A 21,772-nucleotide genomic window follows, 5' to 3' on the forward strand; every position below is an offset into this window, starting at 1 on the left:
TTTCTCTGTTCCAATCTGGTGTCCATGCTGAAGCCCCACAGATTCTTGCATCTTCTTGATGCAAGACCCAGAGGAGTCACCCAGGAAGTCACCCACAATGCTGGGGAGCTGGATGTCCACCCGGGGCTCTCTTTTACCCACTGGGAGAAGCTGTAGGTTCAAGAAGACCCTCTGCAGTGCTGACCTGGGGAAGGGACACGTGGTCAGACTGTGACCATTCTTCTCATCCTTCTATGCAATCCTCCATCTCTGTGAACCAGTGGAGTACTTGAGCCTCTGCCCTGTCTTCTGGGATTTTTGACGTAATGTGTTGTCCGTAAGCAGCTGCTAATTGGTCTTCTGTGAGAGACTCTGCTTTAAAATATTTTAATTCTACAGGGATGGTTAGAGAGTTTGGGATTGGCATGTACACACTGCTATATTTAAAATGGATAACCAACAGGACCTACTATATAGCACAGGAAACTCTGCTAAATGTTGTATGGCAGCCTAAGGGGGAGGGCAGTTGGAGGAGAATGGATACATGTAACCTCACATTTGCAGATGACACCACCCTAATGGCACAAAGTGAAGAACTAAAGAGCCTCTTGATGAAAGTGAAAGAGGAGAGTGGAAAAGTTGGCTTAAAACTCAACATTCAGAAAACTAAGATCATGGCATCCGATCCCATCACTTCATGGCAAATAGATGGAAACAATGGAAATGGAAACAATGGAAACAGTGGCTGACTTTATTTTCCTGGGGTCCAAAATCACTGCAGATGATGACTGCAGCCATGAAATTAAAAGACACTTCCTCCTTGGAAGGAGAGTTATGGCCAATCTAGATAGCAGATTAGAAAGCAGGGACATTACTTTGCCAACAAAGGTTTGTCTAGACAAGGCTATGGCTCTTCCAGTAGTCATGTATGGATGTGAGAGTTGGATTGGAAAGACAGTTGAGTGCCGGAGAACTGATGCCTTTGAACTGTGGTGTTGGAGAAGACCCTTAAGTGTCCTTTGGACTGCAAGAAGATCCAACCAGTCTATCCTAAAGATCAGTCCTGGGTGTTCTTTGGAAGGAATGATGTTAAAGCTGAAGCTCCAATACTTTGGCCATCTGATGTGAAGAGCTGACTCATTTGAAAAGAGCCTGCTGCTGGGAAAGATTGAGGGCAGGAGGAGAAGAGGATGTCAGAGGATGAGATGGTTGGATGTCATAACTGACTGTATGGAGATGAGTTTGAGTAAACTCCAGATGTTGGTGATGGACAGGGAAGCCTGGCATGCTGCAGTCCATGGGGTCACAAAGAGTTGGACACAACTGAGCGACAGAACTGAACTGAACTGGATACGTGCATATGTGTGACTGAGTCCCTTTGCTCTCCACCTGAAACTGTCACATTGTTAATTGGCTATACTTCATTATAAAATAAAAAGTTTGAAAAGAAAGAAAAAATATTTGAGTTCTCTACACTAAATTGTCAGCTTGATATATTAGTTTTCAAAGAGACAAGTACTTCAATAAATTTAATGTTAATTAAAATTCAAGTAACTGCTCACTTCAGTACATAGAAACCCTCAACTATTCCAGAAATTAAAAGTTCCCTAAAATAATATAAAGATAAAAGATTATTTTAAGTTTTAGAAGAAAAGACCTCCTTAAATGAAGCATGAATCCTAAGTGTCATAAAGAAAAATATTGTCTTATATATTATACATATGATAAAAACCATGAAAAACTAAGTTGAAAGGTAATAAAAATATGCTGAGTGAAAATACAAAAAGACATAAGTATTTTCTATAATCAGTAAAGAAAAGGAGGAAGACAAACAAATAGAAAAATAATAAATAAAGAAAATAAAATAGCCACTCATGGAATAATTGACAAATAAGTAACAGAACAGGTGCTCCATCTCACAGGTAATATTGAAAGAGTTAGTTAAAACAATAAAAGAACATCTGTGCCTATTAAAAATTGATAATACAATATATTAGTAAGGGTATGAAGAAAGGCATAATGTATTGTATATGTGGATACTAATTAACAGCTTTTGTAGAAAGTATCTATACTTGAGGATTTAGAAGATGCATACTATTTGACATGGAAGTTTCTCTTCTCTATTTCTACCTTATAGAATATTCAAATCCATTCACGGAGGTGTATATGTAATAAAGTTTCATGTAACATTTTCTACAGCAAAACACTAGCCAAAACTGTCTGGAAAGATACAATCCAAAATGTTAATAGTGTAACTGAAAAGGTAAAAAAATTAGAAGAAAGGATTATGGAATCAGTTTTTATTCAATGTGCTTTTATTTTTTATATTTTTTTATTTTTCAACTATGAATTCTTACATTAATTGTGAAAATCTTGAATTTTAAAAGTGATAAAGTAGAAGTGCAGAAATGACTCATCCTCTCTGAAAGTACAAATATACTTCTCAGAAAAATAAAAATGGATGTACATAGTCATATCATGTTTCATTTTGATTTCCTGAACATCAGTTAAAAAGTAGCTCAGTGTATAGGCTATTTCTTCACAGTATATATGAGGGATACCATATGTTGCAGGAAAATCCAATCAAAATAGAGGGGAAAAGAAAATCACTAATAGTTTCTGAATTAACTCTTCATCTTTTCATCAAAATTAATTCCACTTGAAATCAAGTCAAAGAAGGTGCTTGTCAACCTCCTCCCCATGCAGATGAAGCTCCGACATTCAAAATAACTACATCAAATTTACAAGTTATCTTACATACGCATTTCACTTAACAAACAGACCAGTGTCAGGAGCACACGATATTTACTTGCATGTTGCAGGTAAAAAGTAGATGCACCAGGATGTCGACTACATCATTTCTCTTCTGCCAGTTTGAGATCAACACTAAGCATAATTCTTCTCACAAATAAAGAAAAACCGCTTGGTGCACACTGAGGCAGCTACTTTGTTTGCTGCAACATATGCACAGTTGTTGTTGTTTATGTTTGAATTCTGCAGATTTCTGTTAAAGAGGGGAAAAAGAAAAATTGAGTCTAATATTCAGACATAAATCATATCTCCAGTAGATATACTACTATAGACAAGGAGGGATTATATGTTTAGCTATCTCTCTGTTTATTCACTTAACAAACATTTCTAAAGTATTATCATATTGCTAAGATTCTGAAATACAGATTCAGAGTAAATCTATTTCTGTCCTCAAGGAATTTACACAAAGAGAGGGAAGGATACATTATTTGGCACAGAGGAGTGGCTTCTAACTCAGATAAGGGGGAAAGAGTTTGCCAGGGAACACAGTTTTGATGTGGGAAGATTTTAGCTGAGTCTTAAGGAAGACATGCCACTTAGTGCAGAACCCCTACATAGAATGTGATGCATAGTTTATGAGTGATTAAATCAAAGTGTGCACAAATAAATAAATGATATAATTATCTCATAAATTAGTGACCCAGAAAAAAACATAATTAAAAAGATGCATGTACCCAATGTTCATTGCAGCATTATTTACAATAAACAAGAGTGGAAATAACCTAAATGTCCATCAACAGAGGAAAGGATAAACAAGATATAGTACATATATACCATAGAATATTACTCAGCTATAAAAAAGAATGACTTGGGTCATTTGTAGAGACGTGAATAGACCTAGAGACTGTCATACAGAATGAAGAAAGTCCGAAAGAAAAAAACACAAATATTGTACATTAACACACATATACAGAATCTGGAAAAATTGGTGAAGGTAGAAATAGAGACACAGATGTAGAGAACAAACATTTGGACACCAAAGGGGAAACGGGGCTGGGTGGGATGAATTGGGAGGTTGGTATTGACATATATACACTCTTCCTACTATGTATAAAATAGGTCACTAATAAGAACCTCCTGTATAACACAGGGAACCCTCCTCCATGCTCCGTGGTGACCTAAATGGAAAAGAAATCCAAAAAGGAGGGAATTTGTGTTGATGTGAGATTTACGTGTATATACATAGCTGACTGACTTCTCTGTGCAGTAGAAACTAACACAGCATCGTAAAGCAACTACAGTGGTGGTGGTTTAGTCGCTAAGCCATGTCCAACTCTTCCGACCCCATGAACTGTAGCCCGCCAGGCTCCTCTGTCCATAGGATTTTCCAGGCAAGAATACTGGAGTGGGTTGCCATTTCCTTCTCCAGCAGATCTTCCTGACCCGGAGATCAAACCCTGGTCTCATGCATTGCAGGCAGATTCTTTACTGACTGAGCTACCAAGCAACTAAAAATAAAATAAATTAATGATTAGGATATAACCAGATGAAGAGTGAAATCCAGGCAAAGGATAAACTATGTGCAACTGTGCAGAAATATAAACTAGTGTATCTCATGTGATTAACTGCAAATTTGGAACAAATGTTTATTATAGCAAATAAAAAAGCATTTTAAACACTAGTGTAGTGTAAAAAGGACCAAATTCAGAAGTAGGTGACCTGGTCCTCAGCCCATCTCTGTCATTAATAGTTATTAAGACCTTTTAATTTATGTATTAATAGTATCTGTGGAGAAAATATATATATATATATACATATATATATATATATATAATCTTAAAGATTATGATAGAAAACTCATCATGAAAAATGAGGAAAAACATAGGACACAGAGTCCAATACAATTCATTTTCAGATTGCTTCTTAATGGTGTATACTATTTGTAATATGAAATGGGCTTTGCTAGACAGTGAAGAAATCTAGATAAACAGTGAAGATATTTGATTTAGATGATGGAAGTAGTCATTGAGGGCTTCCCTGGTGGTCAAACAGTAAAGAATCTGCCTGCCAATGCAGGAGAAATGGGTTTGATACCTGGATGGGGTATATCCCCTGGGTGGTGGGGGTGGGGTGGGAATGGCAAGCCACTCCAATATTCTTGCGTGGGAAATCCCATGGACAGAGGAGACTGGCGGTCTACAGTCTATGGGATGTCAGAGTCACAACAACCTAGCTACTAAAACAACAACAACAGCAACTAGTGACTGAAACCCTACATTTCCAGCTACCCTCTATTTATGCCTAGAAAATTCATTAATATCCATATTGATAATTTTTAAATTGCTAAGCAACCATCAAGTATTATGTGTTTTGTGCTGTGGATTAACAAAAGATGAGAAACAATATTCTAGATTGGATGTGAGATGGTAAAAGAAAACAAAATACTATTTAGGAGCATAGAAGGGGAACTAATTTCAAAGCAGGAGATCAAGAATGACTTCAAAGAGAAAACAAATTTTAACTGAAAGTATTACTGGTTGAGGAAACCACATGAATACAAGTACAGAAGCATGGAAGTCAGCAGTGTTTTTTCTAATGCCAAGGATATTTTACAAAATTAAAATTAGTCTTAGAATTGCTCTCGTGGTCAGAAACCTTGCTTAGTGAAACTTATCTATGCAATTTATTTCCAGAGTTAACAAGTAAGCTGAAGCTTTCAAATATTTTGGATACTTACAGTTTATTTTCTAGCAAAGAACCATCTTCCCACTTCCAGGGGCTGACAATTCCTTTTCGAGATAATCCAATCCAAGAAAAATAAGACACCAAAGACTGAATAAATTCCTGTGGAGGAAGAACCCTACATGTAATTTAATCCCTAGTCTCTTTTTTAGCAATAAAAAATGAAAATAACATGAACGCACACTGCCATATTTAAAATGGATAACCAAGAAGGACCTAGAACATGGAACTCTGCTCAATGTCATGTGGCAGCCTGAGTGAGAGGGAAGTCTGGGGGAGAGTGCATACGTGTAGAGTTATGGCTGAGTCCCTTTGCTGTTCATCTGAAACTGCCACAACATTGTGTGTTAATTGGCTACACCCCGATACAAAATAAAAAGAAAAGAATGTGAACACAAACAACTATAATTTGATTTTTACCATAACATTTTCTTTACATTTTCAACTAGGGTTGTTTATTGTTGCCTAATCATTCCTTGGGCTGCCCTGGTGGAAGGAAACACAAGAGACGTGGGTTTGATCCCTGCGTTGGGAAGATCCCCTGGAGAAGGGAAGGGCTACCCACTCCAATATGTGCCAAAAGTATCAACATATTAAAAGATCCATTATTATAAAAGAACTTCAAAACAGAGCAACATGAAAAAAAGGGCAACTCCCATGATGGTTTCATGAGAGACGCCTTTTTGTTCAGAAACCTCAGTTTGCTTCCTAGAGCAGACACAGAGCATCGTTACCAGAACTTAATGTTTTTTCTGAGACAGAGCTAAAACTGAGACACTAATTCCCACCAGCAAGGATTTCTTTTTATTTACTACAAAGGTTTCTATTTGACTTGAAAAGACAAGTCATTGTCATTTTAACAAACACACAATTTTCAAATGTTCTTTAAAAAATTATTAGCAATTTTCTCTTGCATACAAAAAAATATGGGGAAAATTTCCAACTTCAGAACTCATCACCTGTTCATCCTCATCTTCTATCTTCAACAGATGGGAGCCCTGGTTGGAGCAGAATTTCCGACTCTCTTCGAAGGTTTTAAGTATATCAGAAAAATAGTAGCATTTCTCTTCACAGCAAGACCATTTGTTTTTGTATTCTTCCCTGTAATTTTCTTAAAAAAAAAAAAAAAGTTTTTAAGTTTGTCTAATTCTTTTCCTGGGAAGATTTGCTCCAGACATCCATCCCAGCTCTACAGGTCTTATTACTTTCCATGAGCTCTGAGGACATCATTGCTAACTCAAAAGGCAAAATAACGTTATCTGTCGTTGAGAGGGAAAGGGTACTTTTCTTTTTCTGCAAAGTTTTCTGCAAGATGCCATGGGCACCAGGACAGGAATGCAGAAGTAGGAAATATTTAGGAGCATAAAAACTGTATTGCTTTTAATATTTAATTTTTGTATCAATACTAACAATGTTTTTCCTCCAGGAACTCTCTGGCTTCATCAAAGTACAGCGATTATTAGTTTGGGCTTCCCCGGTGGGTCAGTGGTAAAGAATTCGCACGCCAATGCAGGAGACAAAAGAGACATGGATTCGACCCCTGGGTCAAGAAGTTCCCCTGGATGAGGAAATGGCAATCCACTGCAGTATTCTTGCCTGCGAAAACCCATGGACAGAGGAACCTGGTGGGATACAGTCCATGAGGTTGCAAACAGTTGGACACGACTTAGCGACTAAACCACAACAGCAATTATTAGTTTAAATAAAGAAAATAATCCATTTCTCCTTTCTCCAACCCATCAAATTTTGCCATCTGAAAATGCAAGAAAAAAAATGTAGTTACTAAAAAAGCATCTTTATTTTCATAGAAGACAAAACCAAAGTAACTAAATTATATTCTAGCAAGAATATTTTAAGCAAAGAGTTGCTAGTGATATGCAAAACAGACAGAAGATTAAAGTCCCACCAGAGTGCATATCACAACTGGTAGATGGATATAGAAAAGAGTCTTATTGAATTCACTGTTGGCCTGGAGAAACTTCAGGGAAGCTCTCTGAATTTTCAGGTTATCCATGACTTTGAGAGATAGCGTGGGATTGCTTGCAAGGTGAATTTTACCTATACGAACAAGTCAGGAGTTGGGATATGTTTCAAGGGACTTGACTTAGCAAAGTGATACATAGGACAGTTGTTGCTATTTGGTCCCTTAAGCTTTACCCGACTGTTTTTGCAACCCCATGCAACCCCAATAAGCCTGTCAGGCTCCTGGGTCCATGGGATTTCCCAGGCAAGAATACTGGAATGGGTGACCATTTCCTTCTCCAGATCTTCCTGACCAAACAATCAAACATGCATCTCCCGCATTGGCAGGCAGATTCTTTACCGCTGAGCCACCTGGGAAGTGCCATAAGACAGTATCATTTCACAAAGGATTAGGGGAAAATACTGTCTTATAAAGAAGTAGGAAACTACTAAGCAATTATACTATATCTTCTGCATAACATATAAATTAAATGTACTGAAAGATTTCTTTTGCTGATTGATATGACTCTGAAAGACTCAAAAATTATTTTACTTCTTATTTGCAAAGTCAGTTAACTGACAGACCAATAAACAGAAACTACTAAATTTTGATTCTCTCCAGTTCAAAAATGCAGGCAGACCATGTGGCAAGAAATTGTATCTTCTTGAATGAAAAATACCTCTACCATACTTCACTTTTGTAGATCATGACTTTAATAATACAATGGAGATTGCCTGGCAATAACTCATTATACCAACTTTTAATTATGAGTTCTTGTACGTTACTACATACCTGAGTTTAACCGATCCTTTGAAAAGCATTTATTTTTCATAGGAGTCCTGGATTTCTCATGTTCCTGTGTGCCATTATCCAACAAGTTCTGATCATATTCCTGAGTGCCATTATCCAACATGTTCTGATAATTAAAAGAATTTTGAAAATCTGAAAATCATCAGCAGAAGACACTTAGTTTAACAGGTAAAATATAAACTTGTTACACTAAAATTTTCATTTTCAAAATGAAGAAAATATATATAATATTTAAAATCAGAAAAAAATTAAAAATCTTCTCCCATAATTTCAATTTTGTTTCTCATATTTTAGAAACTCTATGAGAGAGTGAAATCATCAAATGTCAAGATAGTTCATTCTTGACTTTAGTCCCCTTCTCAAGACTAAACAGCAATCTGAAAAGGCTGTGTTGTTGTTTAGTCACTCAGTTGTGTCTGACTCATTGGGACCCCATGAGCCTGCCAGGCTCCTCTGTCCACGGGATTCTTCAGGCAAGAATACTGGAGAGGGTTGCCATTTCCTCCTCCAGGGGATCTTCCTGACCCAAGGATCGAACCCATGTCTCTTTTGTCTCCTGCATTGACAGGCAGGTTCTTTGACACAAGTGCCACCTGGGAAGCCATGCAAATATCACCTGAAACTAACACAATATTGGATGTCAGTTATATTCCACATAAACAACTATTAAAAACTAAAAATTAAATTTAATCTTAAAAAGAATTTCTTCTTTGGACTCATGAATATTATTTTCTCAAGTCCTGAGAAACATCTGGAAATAAGAATGTTTCTGATGTCAGAGTTTGATTATCTCATTCGATTTACCCTTGGCTCTGCTTTTAGGAAAAGACAAAATGTTTAGATAAAATTTAACATAAAGAATGAAGTTTCTCAACCCAATCAAAACATGGGAAAAAGACCTAAACAGACATTTCTCCAAAGAAGACATACAGATGGCTAACAAACACATGAAAAGATGCTCAACATCACTCATTATCAAAGAAATGCAAATCAAACCCACAATGAAATATCACCTCACACTGGTCAGAATGGCTGCCATCAAAAAGTCTACAAACAATAAATGCTGGAGAAGGTGTGGAGGAAAGGGAACCCTCTGGCACTGTTGGTGGGAATGTAAATTGATACAACCACTATGGAAGATGGTATGGAGATTCCTTAAAAAATGAGGAATAAAAACACCGTAAAACCCAGCAATCCCACTCCTAGGCATATACCCTAAGGAAATCAAAATTGAAAAAGACACATGTATCCCATTGCTCATTGCAGCACTATTTACAATAACTAGAACATGGAAGTAACCTAGATGTGTATCAACAGATGAATGGATAAAGGAGTTTTGGTATATATACACAAGGAAATACTACTCAGCCATAAAAAGGAATGGGTTTGAGTCAGTTCTGAGGTGGATGAACCTAGAACTTATTACACAGAGTGAAGTACGTCAGAAAGAGAGAGATATATATCATATTATCATATTCTAACACACCTGTACAGAATCTAGAAAAATGGTACTGAAGAATTTACTTACAGGGTAACAGTGGAGAAACAGACATAGAGAATAGACTTATGGACATGAGGAGAGGGGTGAGATGTATGGAAAGAGTAACATGGAAACTTACATTACCTATGTAAAAAAGATAGCCAATGGGAATTTGCTGAATGGCTAAGAAACTCAAACAGGGCCTCTGTATCAAGCTGGGGCAGGGGCGGGAGGGCGGGGGTGAGGGATTTGGGAGGGAGGTTCAAAACGGAGGGGATGTTTGTATTATACCTATGGCTGATTCATGTTGAGGTTTGACAGAAAACAAGAAAATTCTGTAAAGCAATTATACTCCAATTAAAAAATAAATAAATAAAAAGGGAATGAAGTTTTTGTAGAATACTTACACTTAGAAGCAAAAAATGCTGATATTCCCAAAAGGATGACACATATAATTCCTAGTGTTATTGCCACAATACATCCAGAAGATGCTGCTTGGAATGCTGTCAAAAGAATGTGTAAAGTGAAGATAAAGTGTCACAAGGCTACAATCTAGTTAAAATCATCTGAGCTTTTGTCTCACAAAAGCATACAGGTTAAGAATGAATTAGCACTGTCATGAAATAGCTATTGTAACCCACTCAGTTCACAGGGGTATCATTTCACTTATTTTTTTAAAAAAGCTTACCATCTATTAGAAGTGTTTGCCTCTGTTTTTAAATCATTGGTGCTCCCAATTTAAACATTATTTGGAGATGTAAGGGAAATGAGGGGAAGGGATGTAATTTTTCCATTTCTTTCCAAAGTGACATTTACTTTTTTAAAATCACCAATCTGTTCGTTCTTATCTTACAATATGCATGATATTTCCCTTATTTGGAACTGTGCATGTGTGTTCAGTCATGTCTTTGTGACCCCATGAACTGTAGTCCTCCAGGCTCCTCTGTCCATGGAATATTCCAGACAAGAATACTGCAGTAGGTTTCCATTTCCTACTTCCTCTTAAGTCTTATTACTTCTACAGTAGAAAAGAAAAATACCAATAATAACAATATTGATTTTAAAATTTAGATGACTGCTGGATCCCTTCCTAGTTGGTATTCAGAGGAGGCATGTCGTAAGAGAGTGTCTCTGAGTCAGTAAACATAGAACTAAGAAATACTAATTACTACAGTCAATTAAGACCTAGTCAAGATTCAACTGAAAGACTAAGGGAAGAAATCGCTTGCATTTCTATATACTAACAATGAAAAATCAGAAAGAACAACTAAGGAATCAATCCCACTCACCATTGCAACAAAAAGATTTAAATATCTAGGAATAAACTTACCTAAGGAGATGAAAGAACTGTACACAGAAAATTATAAGACACTGATAAAAGAAATCAAAGATGACATAAACAGATGGAGAGAGAGCCCATGTTCCTGGGTAGGAAGAATCAATATTGTGAAAATGACCATGCTACCAAATGCAATCTACAGATTCAATGCAATCCCTATCAAATTACCAATGGCATTTTTCACAGAACTAGAATAAAAAATTTCACAATTCATATGGAAACACAAAAGACGCCAAACAGCCAAAGCAGTCTTGAGAAAGAAGAATGGAGCTGGAGGAAGCAAGCTTCCTGACTTCAGGTTATACTACAAAGCTATAGTCATCAAGACAGTATGGTAATGGCACAAAAACAGAGATATAGACCAATGGAACAAGATAGAAAACTCAGAAATAAACCCATACACCTATGGGTACCTTATTTTTGACAAAGGAGGCAAGAATATGCACTGGGGCAAAGACAGCCTGTTCAATAAATGGTGCTGGGGAAAATGGACAGCTACAAGCAAAAGAGTGAAATTAGAACACTTCCTAACACCATACAGAAAGATAAACTCAAAATGGATTAAAGACCTAAATGTAAGACCAGAAACTATAAAACTCTTAGAGGAAAACATAAGCAGAACACTCGATGACATAAATCAAAGCAAGATCCTCTATGATCCACCTCCTACAGTAACAGAAATAAAAATAAAAGTAAACAAGAGGGACCTGATTCAACTTAAAAGCTTTTGCACAGCAAAGGAAACTATAAGCAAGGTGAAAAGAAAACCCTCAGAATGGGAGAAAATAATAGAAAATGAAATAACTGACAAAGGATTAATTCCCAAAATATACAAGTAACTCATACAACTCAATACCAGAAAAACGAACAACCCAGTAAAAAAGTGGAAAGATCATCTAAACAGACATTTCTCCAAAGAAGACATACAGATGGCTAACAAACACATGAAAAGATGCTCAACTTTGCTCATTATTAGAGAAATGAAAATCAAAACTACAAAGAGATATCACCTCACACCAGTCAGAATGGCCCTCATCAAAAAGCCTACAAACAGTAAGTGCTGAAGAGGGTGTGGAGAAGAGAGAACACTCTTGCACTGTTGGGGGAATGTAAATTGATGCAGCCACTATGGAAGACTGTATGGAACTTCCTTAATAAACTAGGAATAAAACCACCATATGATCCAGGAATCCCACTCATAGGCATATACCCTGAGGAAGCCAAAATTGAATGAGACACATGTTCATTGCAGTGCTATTTACAGTAGTTAGAACATGGAAGCAACCTAGATGTCCACTGACAGATGAATGGATAAAGAAGTAGTGGTATATATACACAATGGAATATTCCTCAGCCATAAAAAGGAACACATTTGAGACAGTTATAATGGGGTGGGTGAACCTAGAACCTATTATACATACTGAAGTGAGTCAGAAAGAGAAAGATAAATACCATATTCTAACATATAGCAAACACCCTCTTCCAACAACACAAGAGAAGACTCTACACATGGACATCACCAGATGGTCAACACCAAAATCAGATTAATTATGTTCTTTGCAACCAAAGATGGAGAAGCTCTATACATTCAGCAAAAACAAGACCAGGAGCTGACTGTGGCTCAGATCATGAACTCCTTACTGCCAAATTCAGACTTAAATTGAAGAAAGTAGGGAAAACCTCTAGACCATTCAGGAATGACCTAAGTCAAATCCCTTATGATTATTGTGAAAGTGAGAAATAGATTTAAGGGACTAAATCTGATAGACAGAGTGCCTGATGAAATACGGACAGAGGTTCATGACATTGTACAGGAGACAGGGATTAAGACCATCCCAGCTTCGACATCAGTCCTTCCAATGAACACCCAGGACTGATCTCCTTTAGGATGGACTGGTTGGATCTCCTTGCTGTCCAAGGGACTCTCAACAGTCTTCTCCAACACCATAGTTCAAAAGCATCAATTCTTTGGCACTCAGCTTTCTTCACAGTCCAACTCTCACATCCATACATGACCACTGGAAAAACCATAGCCTTGACTAGACGGACCTTTGTTGGCAAAGTAATGTCTCTGCTATCTAGGTTGATCATAACTCTCATTCCAAGGAGTAAGTGTCTTTTAATTTCATGGCTGAAATCACCATCTGCAGTGATTTTGGAGCCCCCAAAAATAAAGTCTGACACTGCTTCCACTGTTTCCCCATCTATTTCCCATGAAGTGATGGGACCAGATGCCATGATCTTAGGTTTCTGAATGTTGAGCCTTAAGCCAACTTTTTCACTCTCCTCTTTCACTTTTATCAAGAGGCTTTTTAGTTCCTCTTCACTTTCTTCCATAAGGGTGGTGTCATCTGCATATCTGAGGTTATTGATATTTCTCCTGGCAATCTTGATTCCAGCTTGTGCTTCTTCCAGCCCAGTGTTTCTCAAGATGTACTCTGCATATAAGTTAAATAAGCAGGGTGACAATATGCAGCTTGACGTACTCCTTTTTCTGTTTGGAACCAGACTGTTGGTCCATGTTCAGTTCTAACTCTTGCTTCCTGACCTGCATACAGGTTTCTCAAGAAGTGGGTCAGGTGGTCTGGTATTCCCATCTCTTTAAAAATTTTCCACAGTTTATTGTGATCCACACAGTCGAAGGCTTTGGCATAGTCAATAAAGCAGAAATAGATGTTGTTCTGGAACTCTCTCGCTTTTTCGATGATCCAGCCGATATTCGCAATTTGATCTCTGCTTCCTCTGCCTTTTCTAAAACCAGCTTGAACATCTCGAAGTTCACGGTTCACGTATTGCTGAAGCCTGGCTTGGAGAATTTTGAGCATTACTTTACTGGCGTGTGAGATGAGCGCAATTGTGTGGTAGTTTGAGCATTCTTTGGGGTTGGAATGAAAACTGACCTTTTCCAGTCCTGTGGCCACTGCTGAGTTTTCCAAATTTGCTGGCATATTGAGTGCAGCACTTTCACGGCATCATCTTTCAGGATTTGAAATAGCTCAACTGGAAATCCATCACCTCCACTAGCTTTGTTCGTAGTGATGCTTTCTAAGGCCCACTTGACTTCACATTCCAGGATGTCTGGCTCTAGGTGAGTGATGACACCCTATTGATAGGTCAGCTACAAATTGGTACTTGCTGGCATCTACCTCTACAAGGATTAAATCTTATACAGCTGCAGCTGCTGACTTTCAACACTCCCTGAAAGGAGTTCAGGGTGGAGAGCAGAAATGAGGAACTCTGTGCTCAGGGGTGGGGGTGTTGGGTGTGGGGGAGGGTGAACTGGTAAATAACAGGTCTTCAGATAGTCAGGTGTTTTTAGAAGCTGATTTTATAAGCCCAATTCTTCTAGCTCCTCCTATGTAGAAAAGCACTAAAATCCTTCATGGTGATGACTGTTCCTCATGACTAGCAAAATCTTCATGAGATTAGCAGAAACCTTCTGGGAAAATATGTGCCTGATTGCATTTACTCTCCCTTCACAAAAATCATATATATACTGACCTTCCTTCTGTCTCTTTGGAGAAATTTCTGAGTTATCTGAGGTGCTGTCTCCTGGGCTACTGTCCTTATTATGCCTCAAATAAAACTTAACTTGTAACTCTCACATTGTGTGTTTTTTAAGTCTACCATTACATTGCTAATTATTGATGGAATATACTACAACCCAGTTCTGACTACAAAATGCATTGAGCTTTGCCCCCAACTTCTTGTGATGATAGCTTGAAGTGAGGTGCTATTTTAGAGGAAAACAGGTATTTTTCTAAGAGAAATAATCTCAGTTTAGTCTAGAATACCTACCTGTTAGATCCCTGAAAGTCAGAAAAACCCTGAGCTTTCTGCAAGAAATAAGCTATTCTCTCTTCCACACTGCCCTCAAAATCTCCAATGAGGTCATCCAGATAATTACTTCTACATTGCATAGTTTGAATAAATAGGATTAAAGAGCATTTTTTCTCATAGAAGACACATTAAAATTTAGGGTACAATAATAGTTCTGGTGTTCTCTATGGTTTCCTAAAAGAGCATGAAAAACTCCCAATGGTCTAACATTCAGAGCATGATGGAAATTTAAAATCTCACACATACCTTTATTTCTGTCATGTTCAGGAATTCTTTGTATCTGTTGAGTTGTTTGGATCTCAGGCTGAGAATGAAATCCTGCATTCCTGTAAGGCCTTTTTAACCTGTTATTCTGTGTTGCTTTATAGAAAAAAATGTCCTCAGCATTAATTAGCATATTGAGACAATTACAGTAATAATCATTATCCCAGAGAAAAAAATACAGAGACCAGGGTGAGATGTGTTGGTATCAAGATACATTGTTCCCCAAACAATCAGGAGCACAGATTGCACCCCCACAGCCCCACCCACCCTCAGGTTTGCTTACCCAGATTTTAGAATCTGGCAACATCTCTGGTCAAGATACAAAGAGACTCAGCATGCATTTTAGAGCATGGGTTCCAGAACCAAGATTTCCAGGTTTAACCCTGATTCTATCACTTATTTATGTGACTTAGGTTAGGCAAGTTATTTAAATTCTTTATATCTTTTTTTAATACAAAATGAAGATAATGACAGGCTTTAATTCATTGATTAGCTATGAGAATTTAATGGATTAATATGTATAATGTGCTGAGGACCCTGCCTGTTGTAAGTTTCTATTAAATAGAGGAGTTAAGGGCTATAATGAGAATTCCAAGATGACTGTAACTATGCTTTGCCCAGAAAATTTCTGAGACCTAGTCAAGAGGGATATCATTGTACTGCTCCAAAAATATATAATCATCGGTTCCACATCTCAGTAAGCACTTAACCTTTACTTTTCAATAAAACACAACTAATTGTACTTGGTTTTGCTTTTAATTTTTTACTATCCTTTTGTTTCATTCTCCAAAGTCCAGGGCATTTCTCCAAATGACCACATCAAGAAAGGAAATATTCTAGCATTTTAATTTATATTTGGTTAAGTTCTTCGAATTTTTTAAGTTAAAAGGACCTCGAAACCATGACATTCTTTTCAAAATAACTTGAAATATTTATATATTTAGTGACATCATTGAAGGACACTTTTAAATGACTATATCATGTGTATAGATCTCTAGTCACAATATCACTATACATACAGTGTAGAAGCTCTACACTAGTCCAAAAGTAATAATGCAGAAATTTGTATTGAGATCACAGTTTAAGTTAAAAAAAAAAAAAATCCAGTCTCTAGATTGAATACAGAACTATTTCTAATCAAGCAAAGGGAAAAAATGTGCAAAAGAAAAATATGCCAAAGTAACAAACGTGATTTACCTCAGATATTGGAAGTGACAGTAGTTTTTTTCTAAAATGGGAATATATCTGTTTCCAAGTAGAAAAATACATGGCAAATTAAGGTTAAAATATTAGTGTTTAAAAATAAAGGGTATATGTTAATAAAGGGTATATGTAAATGAGTTCAATTTAAGATACTAGGAGAAAATAAATGATAAGCAAAATTCATTCAATAGAAAGTAAATAAACATAAAACAGGATCTACACATTCAAAACTGGTTCTTTTAAAAGATTAATGAAATTCCTGACTACATGGATAAAAAGAAAGAAGGTAGGAATTAATCATATAAGGAATGGAGAAAAGACCAAAAATAGAAGAGAATTCAAAGATAATGAAAACCTTATTTATTTAAGCAAATATTTATGAGCACACAATGTGGTCCAGCTACTATTCTAAGCATCAGAAATAAAGCAGGTTAAAAAAAAAAAAAAAGACAAAAATCCTTATTCTTATGGAACCAATATTACCAACGAGGTGGCGGGGGGGGGGGGGGGGGGCGCGGTGGAGCAGTGTGAAAGAAAGGTGAGTAATAATTAAATAAGTTTTTAAAAATTATAGTTTAGTAGAAAATGGTAAGAAATAACTCAGGAAAGAAAGATACAGAGTGCTAAAGGGTTACAATTTATTTGAAAATTTAGATGAAATGAGCATATTCAATGAAATATATAATTTACCAAAACTTATTCCTAAAGAAAAATTCTTTATGTTTAACAGATACTAGGATACAACAGATGTTTACAGACTGGTGTATTTTCAGGTTGGTTGAGCTTGTGCCATGCTGGTTGTGAATATTTTGAATCTCATCCCTGCCCACAACTGTTAATGAAAATGAGTCTAAAATATTCTCACAAAGAAAGCAATAGTTTCACACTGTTTTAAAAGCAAGTCCTAAAAGTTAAAAGAACAGATTATCCTAATATTACTAATTTATTATTAAATTATTAATAAATTATTATTAAATTCTTATAAACAATAAAAACACAAAAGTAGCATGGAGTCAGAGTGAGAGACAATCCACCATTTATTCTGTGAAGCTAGAAAGTCCTGCATGTGAGATAAGAGGAAATAGGATATCCCCCCTTCCTGTTAACACTCACAGTTTTCTTTTTTTTTTGGTCTGGCAAATCTTTATTTTTTACCATAGCTTTTATATTCTAAGTTAGTACATTTTTAGGGGGAAGATAGTTTAATATTACATCAGCTTATCCTTCATGAAACCAGGGTGTTTTCTGCATATTCTTTGTGAGAGTCTTGTACTTTATCTTCTGGCCATGGGGCCTATTGACATTTTATGACCTAGGTGATTGCAAAGCTGTTTTCTGTAATCTATTCTTTTTTTTATTATTATTATTTTTATTTTTTTATTAGTTGGAGGCTAATTACTTCACAACATTTCAGTGGGTTTTGTCATACATTGATATGAATCAGCCATAGAGTTACACATATTCCCCATCCCGATCCCCCCTCCCACCTCCATCTCCACCCGATTCATTCATTCATTCACCCGTAATCTATTCTTTAATGAACACAAAGGTCAGTCCTTTTGCAGAAGTTATCAGTTAAATTTATCTAAAAGGTTTACCACACAAAGACTCTGCAGCTCTGATGAGGCAGCCCCTGTTTAGCATTCCTGGTTAAAATGAACAATTCTGAACTCTTATTTTTCTAAATCTTTAACTATAACCGCTTTTAGAATAATATTTTATGTTCTCTAATAGGGCTTCCTCACCCCTGAAGGGCTCTGTGCCTATTAGGGCCTTTATGTGATCAGGTTCTTTATGCTATTTATGATTAAGGTGTTGTGAGTAGTCGTGTACATTAATACGCATTTGCCAAGCAGGCTAGAATGCCAGCAAAGGGGTCTAAATTGAAACACTCCTTTCATCCTGGATAATCTTATAGGATACCACCATCCGGGGGACATATTCATTAAAGTTCTAAGTTGATTCTGTTTGGAGAGAGATCGGGGAAGGCCTTCTACCCGTGTCACAGAAATTAGGGAGTAGTCTAATATAGCAAGCATCAGAAAGACAGAGATCATCTTTAAGGTGAGCACCGGGGCAGCTTTTCGAAATCCCTGAAGTCCCGATCCGCCTTGCCTGTCAGGTCTTCTCCTCATGACCTTGTCATGGGTGGGATCTCATGTGCCGGCGCTCCCCCTTTTTTATTTTTAAAGACAGCCAGATGGATCTCAGTCGCGAGCTTCTGAGTGTTCTGCTGGAGAGTTTTGGCAAGAAAGTGAAGAAAGCATAGCTATGAAAACCTTTTAAGGAAGGCTGAAGATCCCTGTAGAGAAACTATTCTCTGTGCTTGATGGCAAAGCGACTTAATTTGTCCCCATGTGGGTATGGAGGCTTGTTGAGTAGCCTGCGCAGGATGTCTTGGTTGCAGGTCATGAGGCATCTTCCTTACCCTACCTTTCTTATGCAGGGGGGCCTGTAGCGCCCTAGTGGGGTCCTAAAGAAGAAACCTGAAGCCTACCCACTTTCCTCACCCTACCCATCTTCTCACAGTTTTCTTGATGTCACTTGCAAGTTGTTTTTGTGTTTGCATCTGCAATATTTTTTTCATTAATTTTTTTTGGGGGGCATTGTTTGCTCTTCATTGCTGCATGGTCTTCTCTCTAGCTGCAGCGAGCATGGGCTACTCTCTAGTTGCGGCGCACAGGCTTCTCATTGCATTGGTTCCTCTTGTAAAGCAAGGGCTTTAGGTACACAGGCTTCAGTAGTTATGGCTCGTGGGCGTGAGAGCACAGGCTCAGTAGCTGTGAAGCACCGCCTTAGTTGCTACGTGGGATCTTCCCACATCAAGGATCAAAACTGTGTCTCCTCCATTGGCAGGCAGATTCTTCACTGCTGAGCCACCAGGGAAGCCCTGTGTGTGTAATCCTCAATTGATTTGTATTCAGTATCTGTCTTCAGCCCCTTCTCTTCATCTGCATAATTTTTTAAAAAATTTTTATTTTATATTGGAGTATAGTTGATTAACAAAACTGTGTTAGTTTCAAGTGTACAGCAAAGTGACTCAGTTATGCATGTACCTGTATCTATTCTTTCTCAAATTCTTTCCCCATTTAGGTTATTATAGACTATTGAACAATAGACTATAGACTATTGAGCAGTGTTCCCTGCACTACGCTGATGAGTGATGTCTGCTGTCATGGCTTCATCTGTCACTTACATCCCTTTTGTTGTTCACTTGCCAAGTCATAACCAGTTCTTCACAACCCCATGGACTGCAGCACACCAGGCTTCCCTGTCCCTCTCCATCTCCCAGAGTTTGCTCAAGTTCACATCAATTGAATCAGCGATGCCATCCAACCATCTCGTCCTCTGTTCCCCTCTTCTCCTATTGCCTTCAATCTTTCCCAGCACCAGGGTCTTTTCAAATGAGTCAGTTCTTCCCATCAGGTGGCCAAAGTATTGGAGTTTCAGCTTCAGCATCAGTCCTTCCAATGACTATTCAGGACTGATTTCCTTTAGGATGGACTGGTTGGATCTCCTTGCTGTCCAAGGATTCTCAAGAGTCTTTTCCAACACCGCAGTTTGAAAACATCAGTTCTTTGGTACTCAGCCTTCTTTACAGTCTAACTCTCACATCCATACATGACCAATGCAAAGACTATAGCCTTCACTATATGGACATTTGTCAGCAAAGAGATGTCTTTGCTTTTTAACACACTGTTCACATGTGTCATAACTTTTCTGCCAAGAAGCAATCGTCTTCTAATTTCATGGCTGCAGTCACCATCTGCAGTGATTTTAGAGCCCAAGAAGAGCAAACCTTACATCCTGTGTGTGTGTGTGTTGGTCACTCAGTCGTGTTGGACTCTTTGATGACTTCCAAATTTCTATGCTTAGACACTATTGGTTTTCTAATCTGCAGGCTCACACATTCATCACAAGTATTGAAAACACATTGTCCAAAGCTATCCTCCTCACCTTGAGGCCCCTCCACCTGCCTTTCATATCCTGTCGAATGGCACCATAATTGACCAAGTCTCCCAAGTCAAAAGCCTAGAGATCATCTTGATTTCTCTGTCCTTTTACTCCCCTCATCCTACAATTTAAGAAACCTGATGATTCTACCCCATTAAGTCTCTCTGCTAAGTTCTCCCATTCCCATCCCTAATGCCACAGCTGTATTCTGAACACCGCTTTCTTTCCCAGATCCCTTGTAAGAGGTTGGCCTCCCTGCCTTCAGTCTCCTCAGTCCATCCAAATCCTGCTGGTTACTGTTCCATTACCCCAACATGTCTGTGCCTTATCTTCACCTGGAACATTCCTCCACTTCCTTCTCCATCAGACTTATCCCAATCAAGGAGTCTTTTCTGTTTTATCCACTGTTATTCTTAACCCAAAACTGTATGCTTCTTTGATCTCTCATCACCTCATTTATATTCTTATATAGCATTTGTTCAGAGCTGTATACTTGCCATCTCTCTTGCTGCACAGTAAGATCCTTAAAGGCATAATTTCTCTCTTTTACCTATGCAGCATGAATCCTATCATAATGCTTAACACATGGTTCCATGCAAAAAATAATCATTGAATGAAGAAACGAATGATGATATTAATGAATGAAAGTTCATTTGAAATATATTTATTGAGCATATATACCAGACACTATTCTAAGTACTGATGATATATTACTTAACCTGGCCTTGTGGCAGTTCTTTTGCAATAGGCATGTGATTAATTATATTATGAATGGAATAGAAATGAGTCCGAGGAAGACAGGCTTCAAAACAGATATTATTAAAGCTAACACTGTCAGTTTCACTCTTAACCTTCCTCTCTTCATATCCTCCAGGATTATATTTTGGAGAATAATAGGACTTTTCCATTTAAACCAGGATAATAAGAATACAAACACACACACATACACGTATGACAGCTCCTGTAAACAGAAACTCCAAAGTAAAGATCTTATGAAGTCTAAATATATATGCAAATATTTACCTTCTTCTTGAAATACTTCAGGTCTCTCACCTGTCCGCCGATCAGGAGCAACAAGTGCAAGCGTCATATACTCTGTCTTCTCTCCATCGTTTTCTGGGAAATAAAGTGGAACAAAATCCATTCTCCTTATAATAACTGGATAAAATAACAGTCTGTATTATAATTGAAATGAAGGTTAATAAATATTTTTTAAAGATATCAATAATTTTTAAATGATATCTTAATAAAATACTAGAACAATTAACAACCATATAATGTCATGCTTTATGGACAAGAATTTACTAAGTACTTACTGCTATATGTGTACTGAAAATCAACATTTTCAATGCTTCTTTATAAATGTAACATTCTGCAACTTCAACTTACCAATTGAATAATGGTGTTGAAAAAAGAAAGCTGGGCATATCGCTAAGAAATTAAGGCA

At 37.3% G+C, this 21,772-nt stretch overlaps 1 protein-coding gene across 1 annotated transcript; it reads right to left on the reverse strand.

The window, feature by feature from the left end:
* Positions 1-2,314: 2,314 nt before the first annotated feature.
* On the reverse strand, positions 2,315-21,410 carry LOC122680741 (C-type lectin domain family 7 member A-like). Its single transcript, XM_043882405.1, has 7 exons — positions 21,349-21,410; positions 15,151-15,264; positions 10,133-10,228; positions 8,228-8,377; positions 6,432-6,583; positions 5,468-5,574; positions 2,315-2,983 (listed from the first exon to the last, which is right to left on the reverse strand). The coding sequence occupies exons 4-7, from the start codon at positions 8,346-8,348 to the stop codon at positions 2,866-2,868; spliced, it is 498 nt and encodes a 165-aa protein (XP_043738340.1). The 5' UTR covers positions 8,349-8,377; positions 10,133-10,228; positions 15,151-15,264; positions 21,349-21,410; the 3' UTR covers positions 2,315-2,865.
* Between the last annotated feature and the right edge of the window lie 362 nt (positions 21,411-21,772).

Source organism: Cervus elaphus, chromosome 22, assembly GCF_910594005.1.
Source record: "Cervus elaphus chromosome 22, mCerEla1.1, whole genome shotgun sequence".
Classification (NCBI taxonomy): domain Eukaryota; kingdom Metazoa; phylum Chordata; class Mammalia; order Artiodactyla; family Cervidae; genus Cervus; species Cervus elaphus.